This window comes from Acanthopagrus latus, chromosome 6, assembly GCF_904848185.1.
Source record: "Acanthopagrus latus isolate v.2019 chromosome 6, fAcaLat1.1, whole genome shotgun sequence".
Classification (NCBI taxonomy): Eukaryota; Metazoa; Chordata; class Actinopteri; order Spariformes; family Sparidae; genus Acanthopagrus; species Acanthopagrus latus.
The window spans coordinates 17,850,233-17,873,287 of record NC_051044.1 but is presented as its reverse complement, the minus strand read 5'-3'; the positions used below and the strand labels follow the sequence as shown (position 1 = coordinate 17,873,287).

The window sequence follows — 23,055 nt, the reverse complement described above, 5'->3', positions numbered from 1 at the left end:
ATAAAGCAGCAAGTGTCTTCCAATGGAGGGTAAAAGTGGAGAAAAACAACTCTTAGTGTTTAGCCACAGTTGGCCTAGCTATAGTTCTGACACAAGATGGCACCATTGGTAACCGTAAAACGCTGGTAGACTTAATACATGTTCATTCTTGGCTGACGCACCAGGCTGTTATCTGTGGACTGTCCTCTGAAAATAACAATGGAGGAAAAAAACATGATGAAATCCTGTAAGGTTTGTTTGCAACTGAAATTCGTATAAAGCTTTTATTGGTCACTTTCTTTCTCATTTTACTTACTGTTTCCAGAGATGAGGTGCCTCTATCTCAAGATAACTGTCTGTGTATTGCTTTTTTGATTTCCATTTGTTTGCTCCCACAAACGAAATCAAAATATTTACTTCATCAAAAACGTACATACACTTAAAACCTTTTGTCATTATTTATTTTAAAATGAATGACATGTGTCTTGTGTAATAATGTTTAGTGTGTTTTAGATAATTCCACATTTCACTTTCTTTCTTTCTTTGTTTCTTTCTTTCTCTCTCTCTTTCTTTTTTTTAACACATCAGCTCCCGAGTATCAGATAACAATAAAATCTTTAAAATATTGGTAAAATCAGAGGGCCTGTGTAAGAACTGGGACCAGTATGTCATGTCAAGGCAGCGTCAGTCAATTGTTGTTTATTTCCATTTGTCGAATTTGTCAAAGTCACAGCTGGTTGAATACTTTGCCATAAATCACTAAAGAGGAAACAAGGGGCTATAAATATTTGCTGGCTATTCTGACTCGTGATTTGTGTGCTTTATGCCCAGGAGCAATATTGTGAGACTCTGCCGGGCCATCAGTGGTAGAAAACAGTAAAGCTTGCTAATCTTATCATTCTGCACTTAGTGTTTTTCTCTCTCGTTTTTTTCCTGAAGGAGCTCTGCAGTGATGCAGTGCTGTCCCTTTATTAGTCATATGATGTACCGATGCCAGCTTCTTTCTCTCCCTTCTCCTCTCTCTTTCCCCCCCTAATCTTCCCTCCATATTGCCTTTCATTCTCTCTCCCTCTCTGTCTCTCTTCATCTCTCTCTTTCTCTCTCTCTCTCTCTCTCTCTCTCTCTCTCATGTTTTTTGTTCCTCTGTCATTCCCCAAGGTGACTTTCCTTCTTTCACAGACACTGCAGCTGTTCCTCGCTTTGTTCTGGAGGGCCTGAGTGTGGATAAGAGATGAGAGAGATGCAGGCCGGCGGAATAAAAAGAAGGAGAACCGAGGGAGGAAATGAGGGTGTGAAAGGGGAGGGGACTGATGAGATTATCAAGCAGGATGGAGGAATCTACGATGTTGATTCAGTGCACAAATCAGTAAGGCAGCAAACACTTTCACACACACACACACACACACACACACACACACACACCACATGCGCAGACAGATTTGTTATGGTTACATCAAGAGACTGAGCTTTCTCGACAGATGCTTACCTGACTAACAAGTTTCATCTTCATTAGTACTGGTGATTAGCACAGTTGTCACATAACAGTGAGGCACGCCGAGGGTTCACCACAGTCAGCACTAAATACTGCAAGTATCTGGGACGGAGTTTCTAAATTTAGGGATCAGAGAAATGGGGAGCAGAAACAGGAGATGTCGAAAGAGAGGGACAGCTGGAAATAGGAGAGACAGATTTGGACAGTAAGGTCCAGTGGAAGAAGGAAAGAGGAATTCCCCAGTTCAGCTGAGCAGGATGAATCCAAGCAGCTCCCTGGTGCGACTTTAAAAATACAGCTGCATCTGTGATGGAAAAGAGCTCTTACTCATGATATAAGAGTCACATTTCACTCTTTTATTTACAGATTAGATTCCTGCGAATTCCTAAATAGTCGAATGATCAGAGAAATCGCTGCAGAAAGTTTTAAGTCAGTAATTATTGCATGTTGTAATTTCTTTCAGGTTGTTAAATTGAAAAATAATTTCTCCCAATTCTACGTAATTTCTTCACGCTTCATTAGAGCTGTCTGTAAAGTCATACAGACAAACACACACCTACATATTTGTCCTCTCTCCAGTATTATAGCAGATAAAATGCATGTGAACAGACACATATTCAGTAGATTTTCTTTTATAAATCCCCAATACATAAAGATCTATATTTGAAAAATCAACAGCCAGTACACTGAACATGAAAGGTCTATGAACTGACACCGAGATGGAGCAATTCTTAGATAGATCACCTTTTAATACAGATTCTCTTCTCTTCTATAATAATAACACATAATATAAATCTTATACAATACTAATATTTTTCTATACACATGGTCATAAATGTACAGTACACACATACAGTATTAACACAAATACACTTATTTCTCTTTACAGCAACTTTCCGACTCGCTCACAATGGCTGATTTTCTGTCCGGCAGATGATTGTGACCAAAACTAAACCTTTTTTTTTTCTTCTTCTTCACTTTTCGACTAAAACCCAAAACAAACACTTCAATATTTACATCCCTGAAAAATGTACATGAATACACAAGAATTATAGTCTTCTGTCTGGCTCACAGATAGTGTAAAAGGGGTGAGGATGATGAGTTAGCCCAAAGCCCAAGAAGTTCACCATGACTTGAGCCCATATAAAGTTTAAAGTGTACTCTATCTATCCACTGACATAAATCTTTACCTACTGCAACACCCAGAATACAACAGTTGATTGAGGGCTGGTTGGTTGTTGTATGTCCAGCACATTTGGAAATGAGACATGACGCCCTGAGGAGAAGGAGAGACACAGATATAGTGTAGCATGTCCAGGACTCAGTCCAGAGGCTGGCAGAGGCCTGTCTGCCCCTGCAGCCGCTCAAAGTGCTGTCCAAAAGCACTGACTCTGCCCCCCAGAGCAATAAACAGCTAAAATGAGGAGACAGAAGTCCCATGTCAGACGTCAGGATTTCTCTTAAGATGCTAGTTTACCTGCAGAGACTACAGAGACAGTTTTCACAAAATGTTGCCCTTTGATTTGCACTTTAAAATTGAAGTGGTACAAGTTCAGTAGTATTACAGTGGTCTGTGTATTTTACAATCGCTCCAGGTAATTTGTCTGTATGTTATGCCCAGTGGCCTAATGCTGTTAATATGAAGTCCCCTTTCTTCTCTCTTCCCCAAACTATAAATAGAAAACCAACAATTCTGTGTTCACATTCTCTTTGTTCACATCCTAGGGGTCATTGCTTTGCTCATGATTTATTGCACATAATCATGGACACACACGCTCATTTATTCATTTACGCATACATGCACACATGCAAACATACAAACACAATCACACATCCTCGCCTACGTCATTGTGACAGCTTATTAAAAGATGAAAATAAAAAAATAAAGTCATGCCTTTAAGCTTTAACTTGCACACATTTTTCTAAAATATGGTGCTTCCTTGAAAGGAAATCAGAATCAGATTTTTTTGCAGTTTCCTGGTAGTTTCAAATGAGCCTGTAAACTTTGAATCTGAATGCTTGCATTTACCCGCCATTACCTTGCTATACCCTATACAGTATGTGCAAACACTGTCACTCTGAAACATTGTTGTAAACATACAGCAGGACATTCAGCACCATGAGAATATCTTAATAACTCAATTAAGGCATGAAAAATAAAGGGAAACAAAAAGAAACAAGAACTTCCAATAATTATTTTCTCACTGAGAATATCTGTGCAGGTAGATATTGGTGTGCTTTCACAGATAATGACTAAATATAGATCAGTATGCGTGTGTGTGCGTGTGTGTGTGTGCGTGTGTCTGTCTAACTGTGCATATGTACATGCACATGCAAGTTGAAAGTGCACGCAGGAGCAAAAACATATATATTTGCTGTTATCTAACCCTTACCCAACACATTGGGTGCACACTAGTGTATTCAGTAGCCATGGCTATAGTGTTGTCTAAATGCTTGGCCAGTGTTGCCATGGAGACACAGTGACCACCCTGTCAGTCAGGAAGTGGACTAATGAGGGCCTGTGAAGGGACAGCAGAAAGCTGGCTCTAATTAGACCTTGGGACTCACCTGTCTCACATCTGCATGGAACCAGAGGTCATGGGATTTGTCCTGACCTTTGTAAACTAACTGGTTCTCATTTTTCTCTCACCCATGCACAAATATACACACGATCCATCTCTGGCAAATTAGTAAGGTACATACAATACTTCAGATTTGCACTCACACACCCACAGATGCAAACGCACTCTGAAGACCAGCCTCATTCCCTCACTGCCTCCGTGAGGCATCGATCAGTGCCATCACTGGCCTCCACCCGTGGCTTGCGAGTCTTCCTCTGGCCTCCCCCCTCCACCCAGGAGTTATGAATAACTGTCCCCCCACTAGGAGCTGGGTCGACCTGCAGAAGTGACACTACCCTTTTCTTGACACGTGTTTTGAGTGCACGACGCAGCTTCTGCCTGGTGAAGGCATAGAGCAGAGGGTGAAAAATAGTGGTTCCATAAGCCATCGCCAAGAAGCAGAGGCGCAGTCGCACCAGGCCGTCACTGGGACCCATACACAGGATCAGAACATTGACTGCAGACAGAGGAGCCCAGCAGCCCAGGAATGTGGATATGATGATAAGGGACATTTTTAGGACGCGCCGTTGGCGTTCACGACGGTCCCTGTGCCTGCGCACTGCCCGCCTCAAGGCGATGATGGCAGAAACTGATGCCTGTACACCCATGGAGGATGCAGGTAGAGGCGAGGTGGCGTGGGTCTGGACTGAGGTTGAAGCTGGGGTTGGAGATGCAGGGGTGGCTGGTGTGGTGGCAATGGGTGTGGTGGCAGCAGTACTGACAGTGGTGACAGTTGCTCCACTGTCAGACATCCCCTGGGGCATCGAGGAGAGTGGTGGGGGTGATGTTGGAGTAGGGGTCGGGGAGGGAATAAGAGGAGGATGGTTGAGGTTCTGGTTCTGGTTGGAGGACACTACCTCTGTAGGCAGGCTCAGGTCCTTCCTCTTCCGCCTCCTGCAGCGTATCCTGCAGGTGGAGTCCTTTGCATGCGTACTCCTCATCATGTGGGATCCAATGCGAATGTTGAGGGCTTGCAGGATCCTGGAGTAAGTGAACAACATGACAACCACAGCGATGAAGAAGCATGGCACTTGGAGTAACAAGTGGTAATACATAGCCAGGCCTGTGTAGTACCCCTGCCCTCCTACGCACAGCAGTGTCCTGTTCTGCCATGCTGGAGGCAGGTGGTGTGAAGGGGAGGAAGGATGAGTTGTAGGTAGAGAGGTTGGAGAGAGGGAGGTAAATATGGTAGTCAGTCCAGTGGTGACCTCTGAGTCAAGGTTCTGCCCTTCCAGCTCCTCATCTTCACTGTCCTCAGTACTCGAAGAGAAGAAGTCCCCCTCAAGGAAGGGCAGGAAGAAGACAGCCAGAGACACAGCCCACACTGCTGCCAGAAGCAGCGCTGCACGCCTGGGTGTCAGCAGACGACTGGCCGGACGCACTGAGATGTCGTATCGGTCCAAACTGATCACCAGCACATTGACTGCTGTGGCCACACTGGTGAATGTGACACAGGCCTCGTGAAAGCAGCACAGCGTGGCCAGGCTGCTGACTCCGCTTCCATTGGCTGGCACCAGGATCACAGCCACAGTGAGTGGCAGACAGAGCACACATACCAGTATGTCCAGCACGTGGAGATTGACTGTGACCAGGTTGCTGACTGAATCCACCAGGTTGGACTGAGCACAGTAGAGCACAAGTACGGTCAGGTTGCTGCTGAAACCCAAAACCAGCTCCAGTATCAGCACTGTGGTCAAAGACACCTGGAAACCAAGAGGGTAGGGTGTGCTCCAGCCCTCCTCCACCCCCACCTCACCCCCTCCATCCAGCAGGCCTACCCCCTGACCATCACTGGTCTCCAGGAGGTCACGATAGCCTTCGGTCTCCATTGACACCACGGCACTCCTTCACACATAGCAATAGCGGCTGCCACACCAGACCATGCTCTGACTTTCTTTTTCCTCTCGCTCAGATGAGGCAGTGATGAGGATGATGGCCAGATCTGTGGTTGATTCTAGGAGAGGAGGAGAAAGGGAGGACAGAGAAAGATCAAGCAGTTATCAGTCAGCTCGTTCCATATTTTCTCAAAAATAACGCTGTACAACACGTACAAGTCAATCTTGTCACATTTCACAAGTGTAGGGAGGCTACGAGTTGACACAACAAGGTGAAAGTGATCTTGACAGTCGATTGGAGTCATGTGGTGCAGTTCAAGCTGCTTCTGATGGCCCATGATGTCTCACTGGGCTCAGGCAGTCACAAAAACATGCCTCACATAGATAATGGTTACAGTTCAGGCAGGAATTTTGAACAGGACATCTCTCAGGGGACATTTGCAGGCAAGTGCATTAAGCAGGGAGTCAGCAAAGGATCTTCAAACAGTCAAAGAGCATTTTAACAAACCAACCGGGATTTATTTCCTGCCTGCGCTTATAGTTCATGTGCTATGCTGAAATGCTGTTCAAGAGAAGCAACAATGCTCCTCATGAGCACGAGTGGGTGGATTTTTGATTCATTATTACACAACATACATTATATGGGTCAGAAACGAAGCTTGAAGGATAAAGCATATGGAAGCATACAGAACCAACCGTAGCTGCACTGTTGACATGGCAGTGGCATACTTTATAATTTCTTTACTTGCACCTGTCCCTGCATGATGGACAACCCACCTTGTGAAGACAATAAATGCCAATATAAATCCTGCAAACGCCAATTTAAAAGTCCTCCCGTTAAATACTGTCTTGCTTTTTTTTTTTTCCCACGAGCAGTATAAACCTGTCAGCTTATACCTCCAAGAGGGGAGGTGGCAGGAACATTGGTGGGCTGGTAGAGACACTGTGCAGTGAATGTCAACATAGCAGGCACCCAACTGAGGGTGGCAGCAGTTAATAGTTCTTACAGGGAGACGTAATGAAGACGAATGGATCAATGATCTGCAGACAGTGGCACATAAACAATGCTATCAGAGAAAGACCAGCTCCCCTGGCATCCTCTCGCTGCTGCCCCTTCTTTCTCATCTGCTTTCAGTTTACAAGCAGAAACACAGTATTTTGCATGTGGAGCATGTTATTCATGGTTGGCAGGATGCTCTCCTGCACTTGGGAAGGAATTATATAAAGTGTTGTTTGATTAGATATAAGACCTCTTGTTGAAATATGGTAAGAAAAATCTATCCCCTCAGAATGAAGAGCTACAAGTGTGTCCTCACCGGCTGCATTGACCACGGCCTTTGCTGTCAACCTTTCCACTGTTACAGATTTGGTTCACACCCCTCTCGTTTGCCCTTTTCTCTTTGTTTTATTTCACAGTTTTTCCTCCAATTTGTCATGTGGAAAGGACCTGCAGGCAGAACAGGACTCAGTGTGGAACAGTGGTCTATCTTAATCCACTAATGGGTTCCATGGGGTTTGCGGTGTTGCTGGAACATTGATTTAAAGCATCATCGATCTGCCAATTTAACAAGCCTGAGGCAGGGGAGCACAGAAACACACTCCCTATCTCATTCTCTCTCGGGTACCTGTGGTTTCATTTTGAGCGCTGCATAAAATAGTTGTGAGCCACTTCTTTTTATTCCCTCCTTTAATCACCAACTGCAGTTAAAGAATTGTTTTTTGTTAATTTATGTCAGCACAGGTCACAGTATCATAAAGAGCATGATCCAAAAACAGCTAGATGTTTAAAATGTTGAATTTAACTATCCAAATCTGGCCTCTGGATTACAACATTCCAACAAACCTGTTATCACCTGATTTCATGGTCCTGAGAGTAAAAACCTATTAATCTAGAGCCACCATAACACATAGCATGAATATTCATTGGACTAAGACCTTATATTCTCAGCGAAATCAATTGTGTTTACAGTCTTAGTTCAATCTGGTTGACAACATGGTGTTACAGAGAATAATGGAGCAAACAAAGGGGCTTTTATGTTTAACAGTCAATCACTTAGACCAATCACAGAGGCGACATACATGTCAATACTGCATTGACCAAGCAGCATCTCCCATCTCATGTGAGGGTTGTTTGAAGCCCAGCAGTAAATTACTGTCAGGAAAAGAGCTGAGCTATGTATTGCTATATTAGTAAAAACTATAAACAATGATACAAAATATGGAATGATATAACATTGGTCATGGGAAAATCAAACAGAGACACGTTAATTTGTTCTTTCTGACAAGAGTATAATTATCTGTGGTATTCTGCAGTCACTAACAATCAGTCTCATCTGTTTGTCTTAACAATCCTGCTAATAATCACAAGTGGATGATTGTGTACTGGTGTTAGAGCTGACTCTTTTTTCTGCTTTTCTATAACAGGGATAAACAATCAGCCACAATCAGTGCTGTGATAATGGATACTTACTGCTGTGTGATGAACATGGTTGAGAGGGTTACTTTAAAAATGTATCCTGATACAGTTACTAAATACTAGGTGTCTACAGATTATGTTTTTTTTCAGGGCTGATACCGATACTGTTCTTTAGTAATCAAGGAGACCTTTAACCATTAATTGGAACCGATATATACTGTACATCTGCAGTAAAAAGTAACATCTAAGTCAAGGCTTGTCAAAGTTGAGAATAACCAATAATCAAATGTAACTTGCTTTTTCCAATTTCTACTACCTTACCACTCCTATCAAATGGTGTTGACATTGAGTGACTATACAGACAGAAAGGATGCTGCCTTTAAAACCAAAGTAGTGCATTTTTAAATCAATTTATTCGATCAGCAATGGACACAAAAAACACTGATACCGATAATCGGAAAAATACTGAATACTGGCCACAATAATCATCTAGGCCAACAACTGGTCTACCCCTACTAATGACCTGTAGAAATGTAGTTAAAATATGGTAATATTAAATTAATACAACTTGATCACTTCCGGTTACTTTCAGATTACCTAAAAACCTAATGTGCAAATAAAGACTATATGACATTACTATTCAACTGTGTCTCCTGTAGAAACCAAAGTAATTTGTGTGAGACTTGTGAATTGCTGTCATGTGTACACCTGTCAATGTTTAAAGACTAGTATATATTTTACTTGAATTTTAATCCTGATAGAATATGGAATACAGTTGCCATTTTTTCTGTCCTACCTAAATATTCCTGTAACATGTATTCCATTACTCCCCAGGCCAGCTTATGAATTGGTAAAACAAACAAAGGACCATGGACAAAAAGTAGATAAAGTCTGTTTTAGCATGTGGTTTGGGGGCAAGGCAAAATGTCAGAAGTGCTTTATATGAACAGCTGTGACTCTGACCTACGGCCAGGATAAGTCACAATATTCCATTATTTTCGGGGACAGCGGGAAGAAGAAAATTAAAATGTGTGGACAGGGTGGTGAAATTCGGATGTTCCTTCTAATGATCAACAGTGATGGTGTGTCTCGGAGGGATATGTAAATGTTCGGGTTCATTCGAGTTTGCAGATCAGTCTTACACAGTGTGTGGTCCTGCTAAATGAAAACTGCAATGTAGTCTGCAGGGATAATGTTTCAGCTCTTATAAGTAAATTATGTTAATGTGGCGATGTTTGTGTGTGTGTATTTGTGTGTACATTGATGCTCGAGTTGAGATACTTGTGCCTATAAAACATAGCTGGAAACAAGGTGAAACTTCCCTTTTCACAAATTACATTCAGTGCGTGACTGACAGGTCAGATGGAAGATAAAAGGGGCAGAGGGAGCTTCAGGCATGTACCACACAACATGTTATATTCAGACATGACCCAAACAGGCATTCAAATCTAAAGAGTCTCCTTCTGACAGCTCTGCTTTGGTAGTTAATCTTGAAGACAAACAACTCTCAAAGATCAATGCTTGAATTTATTTTAAATGATCATCATAGAGGATGATTTCATGTCAGTATTAATGTGCCCTCTCCTCAGTCATCAATTAACAGCATAATTTACAATCATGTAAAAAAGGAAAATCTTAATAATATGACTGGTGGAGTAACTGTCATTTATAGATTACTTTGGCTTTGCAGATGATTTCATCAAATCTGGTGTCTCCTTTACTTCAGATTATGTGCTTTGCTCCAAAACAACAACAGCAACAACACCAACAGCAACAACAACAACAAACTGACAATGTCCTAGGCGGCACACGTTCCTGGACCCTGCTGTCAGGGTTATTATAGGTGCCGGGTAGAAGATGACAGGTTGTCAAGCCCCTTTTCACAATATCAGAGGGTAAATGCTCAAGCAGATCCTGTTGTCAGTCTTTCGTTTCTAACAGTCTTATATGCAGACACACACACACACACACACACACACACACACACACACACACACACACACACACACACACACACACACACACAGAACTCTCTCTCTCTCTCTCTAAGTTCTTCTCCTGATGACACGTTTCCAGCCAGAGGCTAAATTACTTCTGCCCAACACAAAGACAAACAGCAGGCATGCTTTGGGCCCAGACATTGTTTTGAAGGCATTTCATTTTCTCTGCATTTTTTGTCGGGTATGTCTCGGTGAAATAACACACAACATTACTACTCTGAGAGAGGTAGAGTGCAGCGGAAGGCTCAGACTAACACTGTCAGTCGCTTGCTAAATAAATCAAGAAAAGGTGCACTGACTTGGATGCAGATGGCACAGATAAAGCTCATGTCTCCCTGATCTTCAGGCTAACTGCAGCAGAACATTGCAAGAGTTTTTTTTAAAGAGTGCAATCACCATAGTGCCGCAGCAGCATGGTGGGTGCCAGGTTGAAATTAAGTTAATGAAAAAACCACAACTCGTTGTCGTCTATGCAGCTCAGTTGCCAGAATACAATGTTGGTTTTTTAGGTTTATGAACTGACAAGGTAAATGTGTACACTTACAGATATGTATCATGTCAGCATTTTTATAAACGTGTCAAATCCCATTCAGATAACATGTAAGTTTATGTTCCTGTGAGTAGAATGAAGAGGTCATAGAGGCATTTGTAAACGAGAAACCACTGGACATTTTTAAGGAGATTATGGACTATTTGCTGCCAAAAAGACAGGGTGCTTTCAAAGAGATTACAATTCAATTTCAAGCCTTGTTTGTGGCGACAGAACCACTTGTGCCAAAACCCAATCTTCTCCTTACCACAACCAAGGGGGCTTTTTGCCTAAACATCACTGCAACATTGTGACAGCATAAAACTGAAAATGAAACATGTAGAAATGTTATGTTGAGACATACGCAATTATTCTGGTGAGTGGGATGGCCATGTTTAGTCAGACATTGTGTTTTTTTCCATCAATATTACAGTGCTTTTTCATTTAAAGAAGCTGTTTTTGTTTGTTTTGTTTCTTGCTTCTTGTATTGTATTTGATCCAAAATTACACCAGTTTTTCAGAGCCAGAGTATGTTACACACAAAACCTGACTCTCACTGGATGAGGCACACTTCACTTACATTGCACCTTGGATGACAGCTGCACTTCTAGGTCAGTGCACCTGTCTAATAACCAACACACGCGCGCACGTTTCCAGGTGCATCTGAAATGAGGCGGAAACGGTTTATTAAAATCTGGCCCTTTTGTGTCATGACTGCTGTCCATCATGCTGCTGCGTGCTGAAAGTGCTGATCCTGCACCGGACCTGAGGGCACTATTTTCACCTCAGTCTACGGCTGTCAAGATGTGACAATGTGCATGTTTGCTAATTATCTAAATGTAAGCACCGCCAGTGCCCTCTATAAAACTTTATGTGCTCTGTTTGCATATTTCCTAGGGTGTAACACTTTCAGCAGGAGACAATGCTGGCTGAATCTCTCTTAAAAATCATTTGTGGTGCGGTGACTTCTAAGTGTAAGAGGCAGTATAATGTGGTTTGTTTTCAGATTCCATGATTGACAGAAAAGGCTAGGGGGCTAATTTATCAGAGTTCTTAGATTTATGCCGAAATTTATGTGGAAAATGTTACTTATGTTCGATTTGTCAAAGATTCTAAGCAGAGAAAACTTTTCTAAAGCCGGTTCTCATAATGCATTTGTAACTCATGCACCTGTGATCTATAAATCTCAAATCAATATAAACTGACACCATCTGCCTTGTGATTTCCTCTTATGTAATGTCAGAAAAGATGAGGGTTGAGTCAGGAAGAGCCAAGGACTAAAGGAGGAAATCAGAGTCTTTGGAAGATGAGATTGAGGCTAAGAGGTTGGTAAACAAACAAAATTAAACGTGCAGCTTGGGAGTGTGTCACCGCTACTCATTGTCCATAAAGCTCATGGACGGCTAACCACAGGTTTGAGAGCATTTGTGTCCAAAACAGCAATACTAAAAATCACTAGGTCAAGTCTAGACTTTGTTTAGAGATAGGATCATTTCCAGGTCAAAGTGAGGTTTTATAAATAACTACTCACTTGATTGATTGCCTGTCATTTTTTTCAAACTGTTGTTTTTGTCACACACAGAAAGCAAATAACACACAGCAAAAAAGCAGCTCTTTTATTTTAGGAATGAGGTCAATGCACACTGTGATCGAAGGCATAAACCCATCACGTTGTGCGAAACAAACATCACGAGTCATGACAATGGCGGATCTGTCAATTGTTATGTTCCAATTTATTATTTTACAAAGAACATAAAATCATAAAGACAAGGTGACAAATGTGATTTGGGATGAGTGACCTCGATGGCGCTCTGCACAAAACAGTCTGTACTACAGTGTGTGTGACATTTACTGGCCTGGAAATGAAGCTGTAACATCTGACATCCAACTCTCTTCAAATCTACCAGACAACTTTGATCAAAAAAAAAAATCATTTTACCTTGCAGAACATGGGAGCTGCTGGTCTACCACCGTGTCAATTAGTTAGATCGTAGCTTTTATGTTTAAACGTATTAATACATCTTAACAGCCTGGACCGAACCACAGCAAACAAAGACAGTCACTGCTGCAGTGCGACCCTGTTGGAGGTCTGCAAGCTGGCGGGGTTTTTCTGCTTGTCCTGCATGCTGTGCAGTAAATATCAATTTAATGAGATAATATACTACTATCACAAAATTTGCGCATCCATCGGAGGAAATAGTTTTGTTGGGAAATATTTGCAAAGTGAGTATTTCAAAGAGTACAGTGGGTTTTTTGTCACGTCCCCAATGTGGAAAAGACCATCACTGATTGTGAGTGATTTTACAAATGAGGCCCCGGTTACAGTAAATCTTACAAAATCTGACACTTTCTAAAGCAAACAAAGAAACGTTAATAAATTCTCACACAGAGTTTCTACCATCATCAATCCCAACACCATTAAAAAAATCGCCATTGTGTACAGAAAACAAACACAACACACATTAGGACAAGGCATCAGAACAGATATGCAGCTCAAACGTCCGTTCGCTCATGTTTCAGCCATGCAATGTTTATCTGAGAAGTCTTGTTTGGTAGAGCACACCTCCCTTCTGGTTTGAGTAGGATTGTTTTAAGTCAGTGTAGTTAGTCCGTCCCGTTGGCAGGACTTCTTGTTTTTAATCAGTCTACCTGCTGCTGTGGTTTTTATTCAGCAGTTGGAAATGATCCAGCTCTTTACTGATTCTCTGCGCTTGAGTCCTCTGGGACGGGAGGAACGCTGCTGCTGTTTACATAAGGACAACAATAACCAAAGTAGACGTGCATCAAATTTTGTTTCCCAAAAATGAGATTATAAAAAGAAAATGCTGTGGTGGTGAGCCTCCTCTGGTTGTTCAGATAACAGAAAGAGACAAGAGGGCATTGTGTCTGAATACCGATGGAAGTGTAGCTTGTATGTTCAGGATACTATCTGTGGATACATTCTAATCTGCTTCTCTTTTGATGGATCTTTCCTTGTAAAACTGTAAAATGTCAGTTTAAAATGTTGAGACTAGAAAGAGGACTTTGCTCTTTGATTCTATGGGACTGACACCAAAAGTTGACATTTAGGGAAGAAAGGGGAAACAGATGAGAGAGACAGGAGAGAAGGGGAGTGAGGGAGAAAAGGTGGGAGGGGGGGCAAGAAAGCAAACGGGATGATGGCGCATGCAGCGCGCTGACTCATGGCTGTCTTAGGTATTCCTAACGTCCGCAGTGAGACAATCGATCAAAGGCTTAATTTTCCCACTCAATTCATCCAGCAGCGCTAACAGCCAGCAGCCACCAGCTGGGCAGCAGCATCCCTGGCAGGCTTCCAGTAAACCAGCCTGGACCGGCCAACAACACAACCCTGCTCAGTAGGAGCGACAACATCCCAGCCTATCTGATATGTTTCTGATTAGGACAGGACAACTTCAGGAGAAATGCAGTTTGAGTGTGATCATCTCAACTCTGGGTGTAGCTCCCGGTGGGGTTAAATCCAATACTGCTGCCCCTGACATGAGGCCATAAAGCGGGCGATCATAACTCCCTCCATGCTCGCCAAAGACACATAAGAGCACCACGTAGTTCTGAAGCATTGCTAACTGCCGTCCACCCACGCAGCCAGCCCACGTATCTGCACATGCTCCCTTCCCCGTGTGGTACGGCGGAAGATGGATTGCCAACCGAGGTGAATGACATCTTGTGTGCTTAAGAAACTGCTGAATCCCATCTGCACTCCTGCCCGCGACAAGTAGGAGAAAGGGACGGGGGTAACGGGAGGTAAGATGAAAGCGGGAGGTAGGTGCCGTGAGGGAGTGATGGATGTGAGGGAGGCTTCGGGGTGTGCAGATGGATGCTGAGTCGCGTGCTCGCTGGAGGGGAATGTTTGCTCCCCGCTCACCACCTCTATCCATCTCTTTTTTGAATAGTCCCAGTTGCGCTGCCTCGCCTTCTCTTTTCACCATCCATCTTGCAGCCGGCACTCTGCTTTTACACTGTGCAATATCTTTGTGTAATCCCCACACTGATCGCCCAGATAGACCGATTTTTGAATATCAAAGTCATGATGCAATACGGCCGCTCACAGATTGCTGTCACCACCTCAGAGACCATGTAGGTGAAATACAGACTCACACGTCCAGCCACAGGCTGCCACCTGAACATCAATAAGAAAGCTATAGTGGGCTGGTTACTTTTCACAGCCTATAATCTATAGGAAGAGCTCTGTACTGAGAGAGGAACCTTGGTAGACAGCTCTGGTTCACAGCGCATGAGGCTTCATTATCATCTTGTAATATGCCCAATGGATTTCGTTTAGCCCCCACAGTTCATAAACGCCACTTCTCGGTATCCTATATCCAGCTATGACGTCCTAAGCCTGTCATTTTGCTATTACGTGCGCCTACCCATCAATAAGCACTAATCAAGGCTGCTGTGCAATCATAGGTCTTTAAAACAAGAAGAAATCAAAATCAAGTGTGAAAGCTGCTGAAATGAATTAAAATTGAGTCAGAGCAAGTGGAGCCTGTTACGTAAATCAGCACTCTGGAAGGCTGTTTACCGGCCCATCAAGGAGAATAGAAGTGATGAGTGATAATGATCATAAGACAATAAAACGGGGTAAAATGGAGAGGTATAAAAGCGTTCATTGTAGTTCTATTATACCAGCAATTACTCCTACATTCCCCATGTGTGCTAAAGTGATTGGTCGTGATTAGCGGTGCCTCCCTCCAATGCCTCCATTTACACAGCGCTCGTCATCAGGAGTTAACGACGGGACTGAAGTGGCCTGAGTGCTGCAACCACCTGTGTTTGGTAGCGTTGTGCCAGAAGCGCCACAAATAAACAGTTGAGTCACAGTGCAAGGCCGGCGCTCGCGTTAATGCTGCCCCGGTGTCAGAAAGAGCAGCGAAAACCAACAGCTGTTTGTGTGATAACAGGCCTGACTGACTTTAAGCAGGAGAAAGCTGCAACCCGTGTTCACATGCACAGACATGCATTACTGCGCTGAACCCAAACACCGACAAGCTCACAAAAACAGGAGATGTAGACTCAAAACAGTGCGTTTTCTTCACGTAATTTCTTTCTTTCTTCCTTTCTTTCCTTCCACATCTTTTTCTTTTTTTACAATTAAAGGTGCACTCTGCTGCTTTTACACATTAAAATGAGATCACAGCCCGTAAGGAGTGTTGAACTGGGAGTCCCTTTGAGTTTCTGTGGTTGTAATGTGATGCAGTTAGGGTTAATTCAAATAGAGCGCTGCAGGAATGAAACACGGAAATAAGCAGCTAGGGTTTCATAGACGGTGAAACATTTTCGGAGCTTCAGAGGAAAAACCATGAAATTTCAAGATCCCAAATTAATTTGGAAAGACATTATTTACAACACACATTTACACACAGGGTGTGCACATACTGTTCAAGCTTAGCAGCTACAGTGAAATAATATCATTGCAAATCAATTTGGCATCTCCGAACTTCTGGAGACTTGGATTATGGAGCTACTTTGGTTTATTTATGTTTTTGGTTTCCATCTACACCAGGAGAATGCTGTAACACTGTTTTGCTGTGAGGCTCCAGAAATGTTTAATGGACTATGAAACTTCTCCTTACTTCCATCATCATTAGGATGAATAGATAATGACTTTTCATTTTTGGGTACCCAATTAATTATCAAAGCTCTCAGTTGAAGATGCTCTAACAGTCTATTCAACCAAATGTGCCAACAATAAATTGGGTTTATGCATTAGATGTGTGTACAGTAGCGCTGACATATTCATATTTATGGAAAGATGAAGACATTTCATTCTTAAACTGGCCCTGTGAAATTTTGCTTTGAAAACTCCAAAGGACACCACTAATGAGGCGTTGCAGTGAAACGGTGAAGCAGAAATTTTGCACTCTTGCAGCATTCACCTTCAGCTTAAATCTAATCAAACCTTACTTCAGCAGATCAGTGCCTGCAGAGAGAGGAAACTATGTGTACCAAAATATCATGTTCCACGGCTAACAGACCCATGGAAGCATCCACAGAAGATCAGGTTTAAAAGAAGTGAGGAGGTCAGTAAAACTAGAAATATGCATTCGAAGCAATGGAATAAGCGCACGGGAGTATGTGGGACCAATAGGATGTGAGAAAAAGAAAGACGAAAGTTGTCTGGGGCAGGTTAAAATGATTGAGTTATTTCACTCTAGAAAGCAATTAGAGCCCAATTAATGCCATTTATCTCCTGCAGACAGGGCAGCATTGGCCAAGAGGGGAGAGCGTCACTGCAGGCAACTGTGCTATCACAGCATAGCGCCAGACGGGGGTCTAACCTAAGGGAGGGAACACACACACAAAGTCACACATGCACACGACCCAAACTTAGGGATTCATTTTCTATTCCCACGCAAAGAGGTTTCCTATGAAAAGCCATGGGGGGAGGGCAAAGTAAATGAGATGCATTTACACTTAAAGGGATATTCCAGAGTAAGTTTAATCCATGATCTGACACACTGTGACACCGAGTAAGACCTTCCCTCAAGAGATCATGTCTGCGACCGCTAGCTTATGTAGTTTAACAACCTAAGAAAAGACAGCACGATAACAATACACTGCAGTCTATGCCTCCAACCAAGGAACTGCCATCAAAAAGCCACTCATAGCCACAAATAATGCTCAGAACAGCACCAAACTTCAGCAACAGTACAAATAAGGTCCCAGCACGTAGTTCGAAGCATCAAACATCTGCTAGCTTTGCCGGATTTCTATTGAAAAGTGAACACAACTCACCACTCTCCTGCAGCAGCTTACTTGTTATGGGAAGCCCTGACGAGTCGATTACCGAATGCAGTTAGAAATGCTCAATTCCGGTCCTTTCCCTGTCTGCTCTCGATAATAACCGTTATAAACTGGTAGGCAAGGCACATATGACCTTTGATTGCATTTGCATGGAGTAATAATCATACATTGTCATCCTTGAGCTGCGGAACTCTACTGCACATGGTAATCAAACAGATGTTTGATATCTGTGGATGGCCACACTGAGACTATAATATCTTTGTATATGGGATCTTCTCCTCCATGCTGCCTCTGTCCCCTTCCTCTTGATAGTCTATTTCACCCTGGTCACTCCACTCAGCTCCTCTAATGATTTATCGTTCCATCTCGTCTCTCTGTTTGCTCTTTGTGTGTCTTACTTGTTCCAGCAATCCCCCTCCTGCATTTGTACACTGCGATCTGCTTCACCTCTTCCATCTCCCCTGCACTCACACAGTTATTTACCGCACTATCTATAGGGGATTAGGCACAGTGGGATTTTAATTTCGCATGGTAAGCGTGAGTGCGCTGACAAGAAGGATGCTCGGTCTCAGCCATCAGTAATCAATACATCCACGTGCAGGGCGGTTACTGGTGGTTGTTATGTTTTGACCTCATTTTCTGTCGTTGTACAAGTTCAGAGGCTGCTTCTCATCTCAAATCCATAATGATTTTATGCAAAGACGCGTGCCCTTTAGTGTTCAGGAGGAACACACAAGGTCTGACATCTTGTTTCCATGGCTTAGGTCAACTAAGACAATTTAAACAGGAAGTGATCTGCCAGTGTTGCACCATTTCTTTTTTGATAAAAATGCCCAAACTGTAGGGTCCAAACATATTTCGACTCTTGCTTCAACAAAATCTTGATAGTCCATTTTCTTCCAAATATATTATGAGACAGGAGATATATCACTTAAAAGTGTCTAGAAAAGAAACATTCATAAAGCCAGGAAACCAATCCTGTTGTTGCACTGATGTGAGAGCACATTTGAGAGTCACGGAAGCTTCAACCAATTTGGTGTGGCTGCAGACAGACTTCTGGTGTGCGCTCAAGGCTCCACAGCTTTGCAAGACTGCAAGTTATACAGTTCAGCCAATCAGAAGCCAGGGCTAATGGCAATCTTCATTGGTCCTAATTAAAAATGCGGCAATCAAACTATGTAAGTGCTAACCCTCAGCAAATAAAATACAGTCAAACAAATTACTTCTAACTCTTTTTCTATTGTATAGAGTAAATCACATGTCTACGTCGTCTGATTTGGGGAAAAATTCACAATTTGAATTCCTTAAATACAGCTGCTATTAAAGCTTGTTGCCGGGGGCTTTTACAGCAGTAAACGTGATTGTTTCTGGTTACTGCAGTGGCATTTTGCACATATTCACTCAACACCTGCCAATGCTCACATAAAAAGTCGAGCCATTTGGAAAGCTAAAGATAGGCCTACAATAAACATGGATCAACACAACAGCTCGAAGAAGATAAACATTTGGAGCTATTTGTCTTCTAACTGTTAAAACTGTCTTTCATAATGCTTGCAAATCAGCAATGGTCTGTAGCTGTGCCAACCTTTATATATACTGTGAACCTACCACACAACCAGGTTTTTATAGGAGAAGGTCTTAAAGCCATTCAATTATATTCACAGCAAAACACAGACAGAAGCTTTATTGAAGCCTTTCAGGAGCAGCTTTTACATAAATCTTCCCACACTGTTGTTGCCCTGTGGTATCCCGAACAAGACTCTGTTAAAAAAATGAAAGGCAAATAAGCTCCCTCAATCAACTCATCAGCTCAGTGGCCGACAGATTTCCTTCTCTCACTGCGCTGAAAGAAAACGACAGCTTCCCTCAACTACGCTGCAGCATCTATCTGGAGAGTGACACGTGTGGTGGAATATTTCCCCACCAGCAGCATCAAAGCTCCTCTATAAATACACGCCACACACGCAAACACACAATGACCCATATGAGATACAAAAAAAAACCCAAAAACACACACACACCGCTGCCACGAGAGTGAGTGGAAACGGGAAATACGTTGAAACAACTGGCCCTTTGGGATTCACAGCAGGGATTCTACTGTACATGGAGAAATAGAGGAAACACACACACGTGTACAAACACACACAGCAGTGAATTATCACAGGAGGTGAGCCTGAACGCACTGTTTAATCTCCTGCATGTTTGTGCTCAGTCTCCTCAAAAAAGTTCATCAGGAGGTGAACGTTATGAAACTTCTTACCTTTAAACAACAGCTTCAGCTACCATCATGTTGATGGTACAGTGTCTTGTGACAGGGTGAATGGTGTCTTTGTTTTAAATAACTTGTTGTACATTGTATGTGTTATAAAATGTTAAATGCATTAATTAACCACAGTGTTCAAAGGGGCTAACCCTATGTAAAAATTGGAGTTTAATCAGTCATCATTACCTCAAACTGGCTAACTGAGCTAACAAGCTAGCTGCAGCTATTTACTCTGATGATAAATGCTCCCCCTTATTTGTTTAGAGAATGAATTTGACAAGTTGCCAATTCCTACATATTGCACCTTTAAGATTGTTTGCTTAACATCCTCCAGTTTATAACAGTTCTTTACTCCTAGAAAATCACCATGATTCCCCAGGTGCACACAAATTACATTACCTCACTTATTAGACAGTAACACTGTGTCGGTGTTCTCGGCCCAGTTGGAGTTAAAATTCAATGAGTTTTAATGAGATTTTCTGAAAGTATATGACAGTGGGAAAATGCTGCAGGGGAACACAGTGAGCGTTATGAGGGCCGATGTTGCCAGATTGTCTCTTTAACTAATTTCATTCATTTTCAAGACAGAGGGTTAGAATTGGAAACTGTTTCTAGGCCTGTAATTGCGTTGTACGATACGTACCTCTCTCTCTGTGGAGTGACAGGCTCCACCTGGTGGTACGCAGGAGCCTTGCTGAAATTGGCTCAAAGACCATAAACTGTCATCTATGTCATATAAAAAAGTAGTGTTCAACATTTAAATATTAACATTTTTTTTAACAGAATTTGCCTATGCTTAGCCACATAGGGCGAACGTGACATGACGTGACCTGTGTGTCCGTGGACATTACGTGATGGCCACCGTGACCTAGTAAGCTAATGAGTGCAGTGAGTTTCGGACTCCTCAGTCGGTGATTAAAAAGTAGCATGGGTGGAGTATTGAAATGGCTAATACGTTTTAAAAAACACAGTGAAGAATTAACGCCGCCGTTTGTGACGGGTCAGATGAACTCAGTGCTGAAGGGATGTCGGTGTCAGCAGTCGAGCTGGAGCGGTGCGCAGCCATTTCTTAGGTCAAAAAAGCTTGACCAGGCTAGTTATCACTGGTAAATGTGAAGTAGCTCTTTCGTAGTCATATGAATTCATTTGAGTTGTAACAATTAATCATATTTGGCAGGTTTTGATTTTTTTAGTCATTTGGACAGATTTTAAGTAATTATTGGGCTGGGAAGCATCAAACCAATCTGGCGACACTGATGATGAGGAAACACTCAGGACAGAAAACAAAAAAAGTTAACAAAAAAAGGGAAACGTTAAACAACTTTGACAACTGAAACAGAGACTGTCACCTGGTGAAAACCTCTTGCCATGAAGGAAAACACTCCATCCGGAGAGTTTCATTTGTAATTGTCCCAAAAAGGCTCCGACCTTGAAATTGAAATTAAAATGGGGGAATAACTACAACTGCAGATTATGCTGTTTACAACAGGGAGAAACTCATCAAAGAGGAGCGCTCTCACACCTTCCAACCAAACATGTTCCCATTTCACATCTCATCAACAACAGGGCAGCGATGGCAGCTGTCTTTGTCACACATGGTAAGACAGGACAGGAAGAGAGGCAGCAGCCTGATTGTAGATTTTAAAAGCATTAGTAAGTTAAAAAAAAAAAAAGAGAGAGAGAGAGAGAGAAAGAAAGAAATATAGCTTTATGAACACACACAAACATGTTTCAGATCTCTGATTTGCATCAAAGCAGGAGTCAGACGGAGAAAAATGCACATTTTCCCATGAAGCTCTAAAAACCCTCCATCTGTTTTCTACTATTTTAACGTCTTTCTAATGAGGCTGAATAAATGCAGAGGAGACCGAATAAACAGTCCTTTGAAATCATGTTCTCACGGGGTCCTGACAGTTCAGGAACATCTAATGATGTGCAGTGTGGAATAATATTATCCGGTTAAAACATTAGCAGAGCTCAGCCAGGGCTCCTCACGATGATCAAACGGGCCACCTTCATGTCAAGCGTGGCGCATCCATGTGACTGAAGCACATCAACAACAATCTGTGGGTCCCTGGAAAAAATGGGAGACTTAGTGGAGCAAAAATAGTACAAGCCGTGTTAGATGGAAGCAGGTATGTTTACATGTTTAGATTTTTTATTTTCCTCGCTGAAGGATTTTTTCATTTTTTTTTCATTTTTTTATTTTTTTATTTATTTTTTTAAATGCAAACAAGCGATTGGAATCACAAGTCCGGAGGCTGTGCTCAGGCCCCTCTCAAGTGCTGCTCTGACAATGAGCTGATTTGTTATTGTCGCCCACAGTCTGGAGCCCGAACAGGTTCGGACTGTCCTGTCGCTCCACTTCACTACACAGCCCACCGTTTGTTTCATTTAGCAGAACACTGTATCCAACTGAAAGCCGAGATCCCCTTCCAAGTCTCAATTTAAATCGCACCCCCCCTCCCCGCACGCTGATGTGCTCGTAAAAACAGAGACGCGAGTATTCATCACAAGTGTTAAACTTACCAGTTTGGTGAGTGGGAATTCCCTTTACATCCTACTGCAGGTGTCGGTGCGCTGCGCTATCGCCAACACTGGACCCCGATCCACTCCAGCGCTCTCCAGGACAGCCGGCTGTCAGCCAAAAACGTGACCAGAATAATTTGCCTCCGTTTTGTCATAAATATTACAGCGGGAGGGGGGAAGCCCTCCACGGCTGCGGATACAGAGCGCAGCAGTGCCTGGTGCCCGTTCCCAAATCAGCTCATATATCACAGTGCTTTGGCGTCTTTCTGTTAATTCCCCACTCCACACGGCGCGCCCACACCTGTCCACTTTTACGCAGCGGACTTGTACAGCAGCAGCCCACACGCGGACCTGCCAAACGCACGATAATGCGCTAACCGCTCGCTGGAGCGCAGTCTCTCCATCCCAGCGACCAATACAGTGATCTGCAAGCAGGGAGGGGGGAGGAGGGAGGGAGGATGGAGAGGGGTTTTTTTTTGTTGGAAGGGGGAGGAGACAAGGATGCAGGAGAAGGATTGGGGGGCTGGTGTGTGTGCGTGTGCGTGCGTGTGTTTGTGATGGGTAGCCTTTCACAAGGACGACCTTAGATTCCTCAAGGGTGAACGCCCCTTTGTAGTAATTCAACG

The 23,055-nt window shown here is 42.9% G+C and overlaps 1 protein-coding gene and 1 long non-coding RNA gene across 4 annotated transcripts; one reads left to right on the top strand and one right to left on the bottom strand.

The window, feature by feature from the left end:
- The first annotated feature begins 106 nt into the window (after nucleotides 1–106).
- On the top strand, nucleotides 107–3,162 carry LOC119020899. Of its 3 annotated transcripts, none has more exons than XR_005075437.1 (4): nucleotides 107–226; nucleotides 1,159–1,345; nucleotides 1,838–1,900; nucleotides 2,361–3,162. It is a non-coding gene; the product is annotated as an uncharacterized LOC119020899 (long non-coding RNA). The 3 variants fall into 3 exon arrangements; XR_005075438.1 differs by having other exon boundaries at nucleotides 120–231; XR_005075439.1 differs by lacking the exon at nucleotides 1,838–1,900.
- LOC119020896 (G-protein coupled receptor 22) lies at nucleotides 2,198–22,850 on the bottom strand. The gene is made up of 2 exons (XM_037100671.1): nucleotides 22,430–22,850; nucleotides 2,198–6,046 (listed from the first exon to the last, which is right to left on the bottom strand). Exon 2 carries the CDS (start codon nucleotides 5,919–5,921, stop codon nucleotides 4,233–4,235), a length of 1,689 nt encoding a protein of 562 aa, XP_036956566.1. The 5' UTR covers nucleotides 5,922–6,046; nucleotides 22,430–22,850; the 3' UTR covers nucleotides 2,198–4,232.
- Nucleotides 22,851–23,055: the final 205 nt, after the last annotated feature.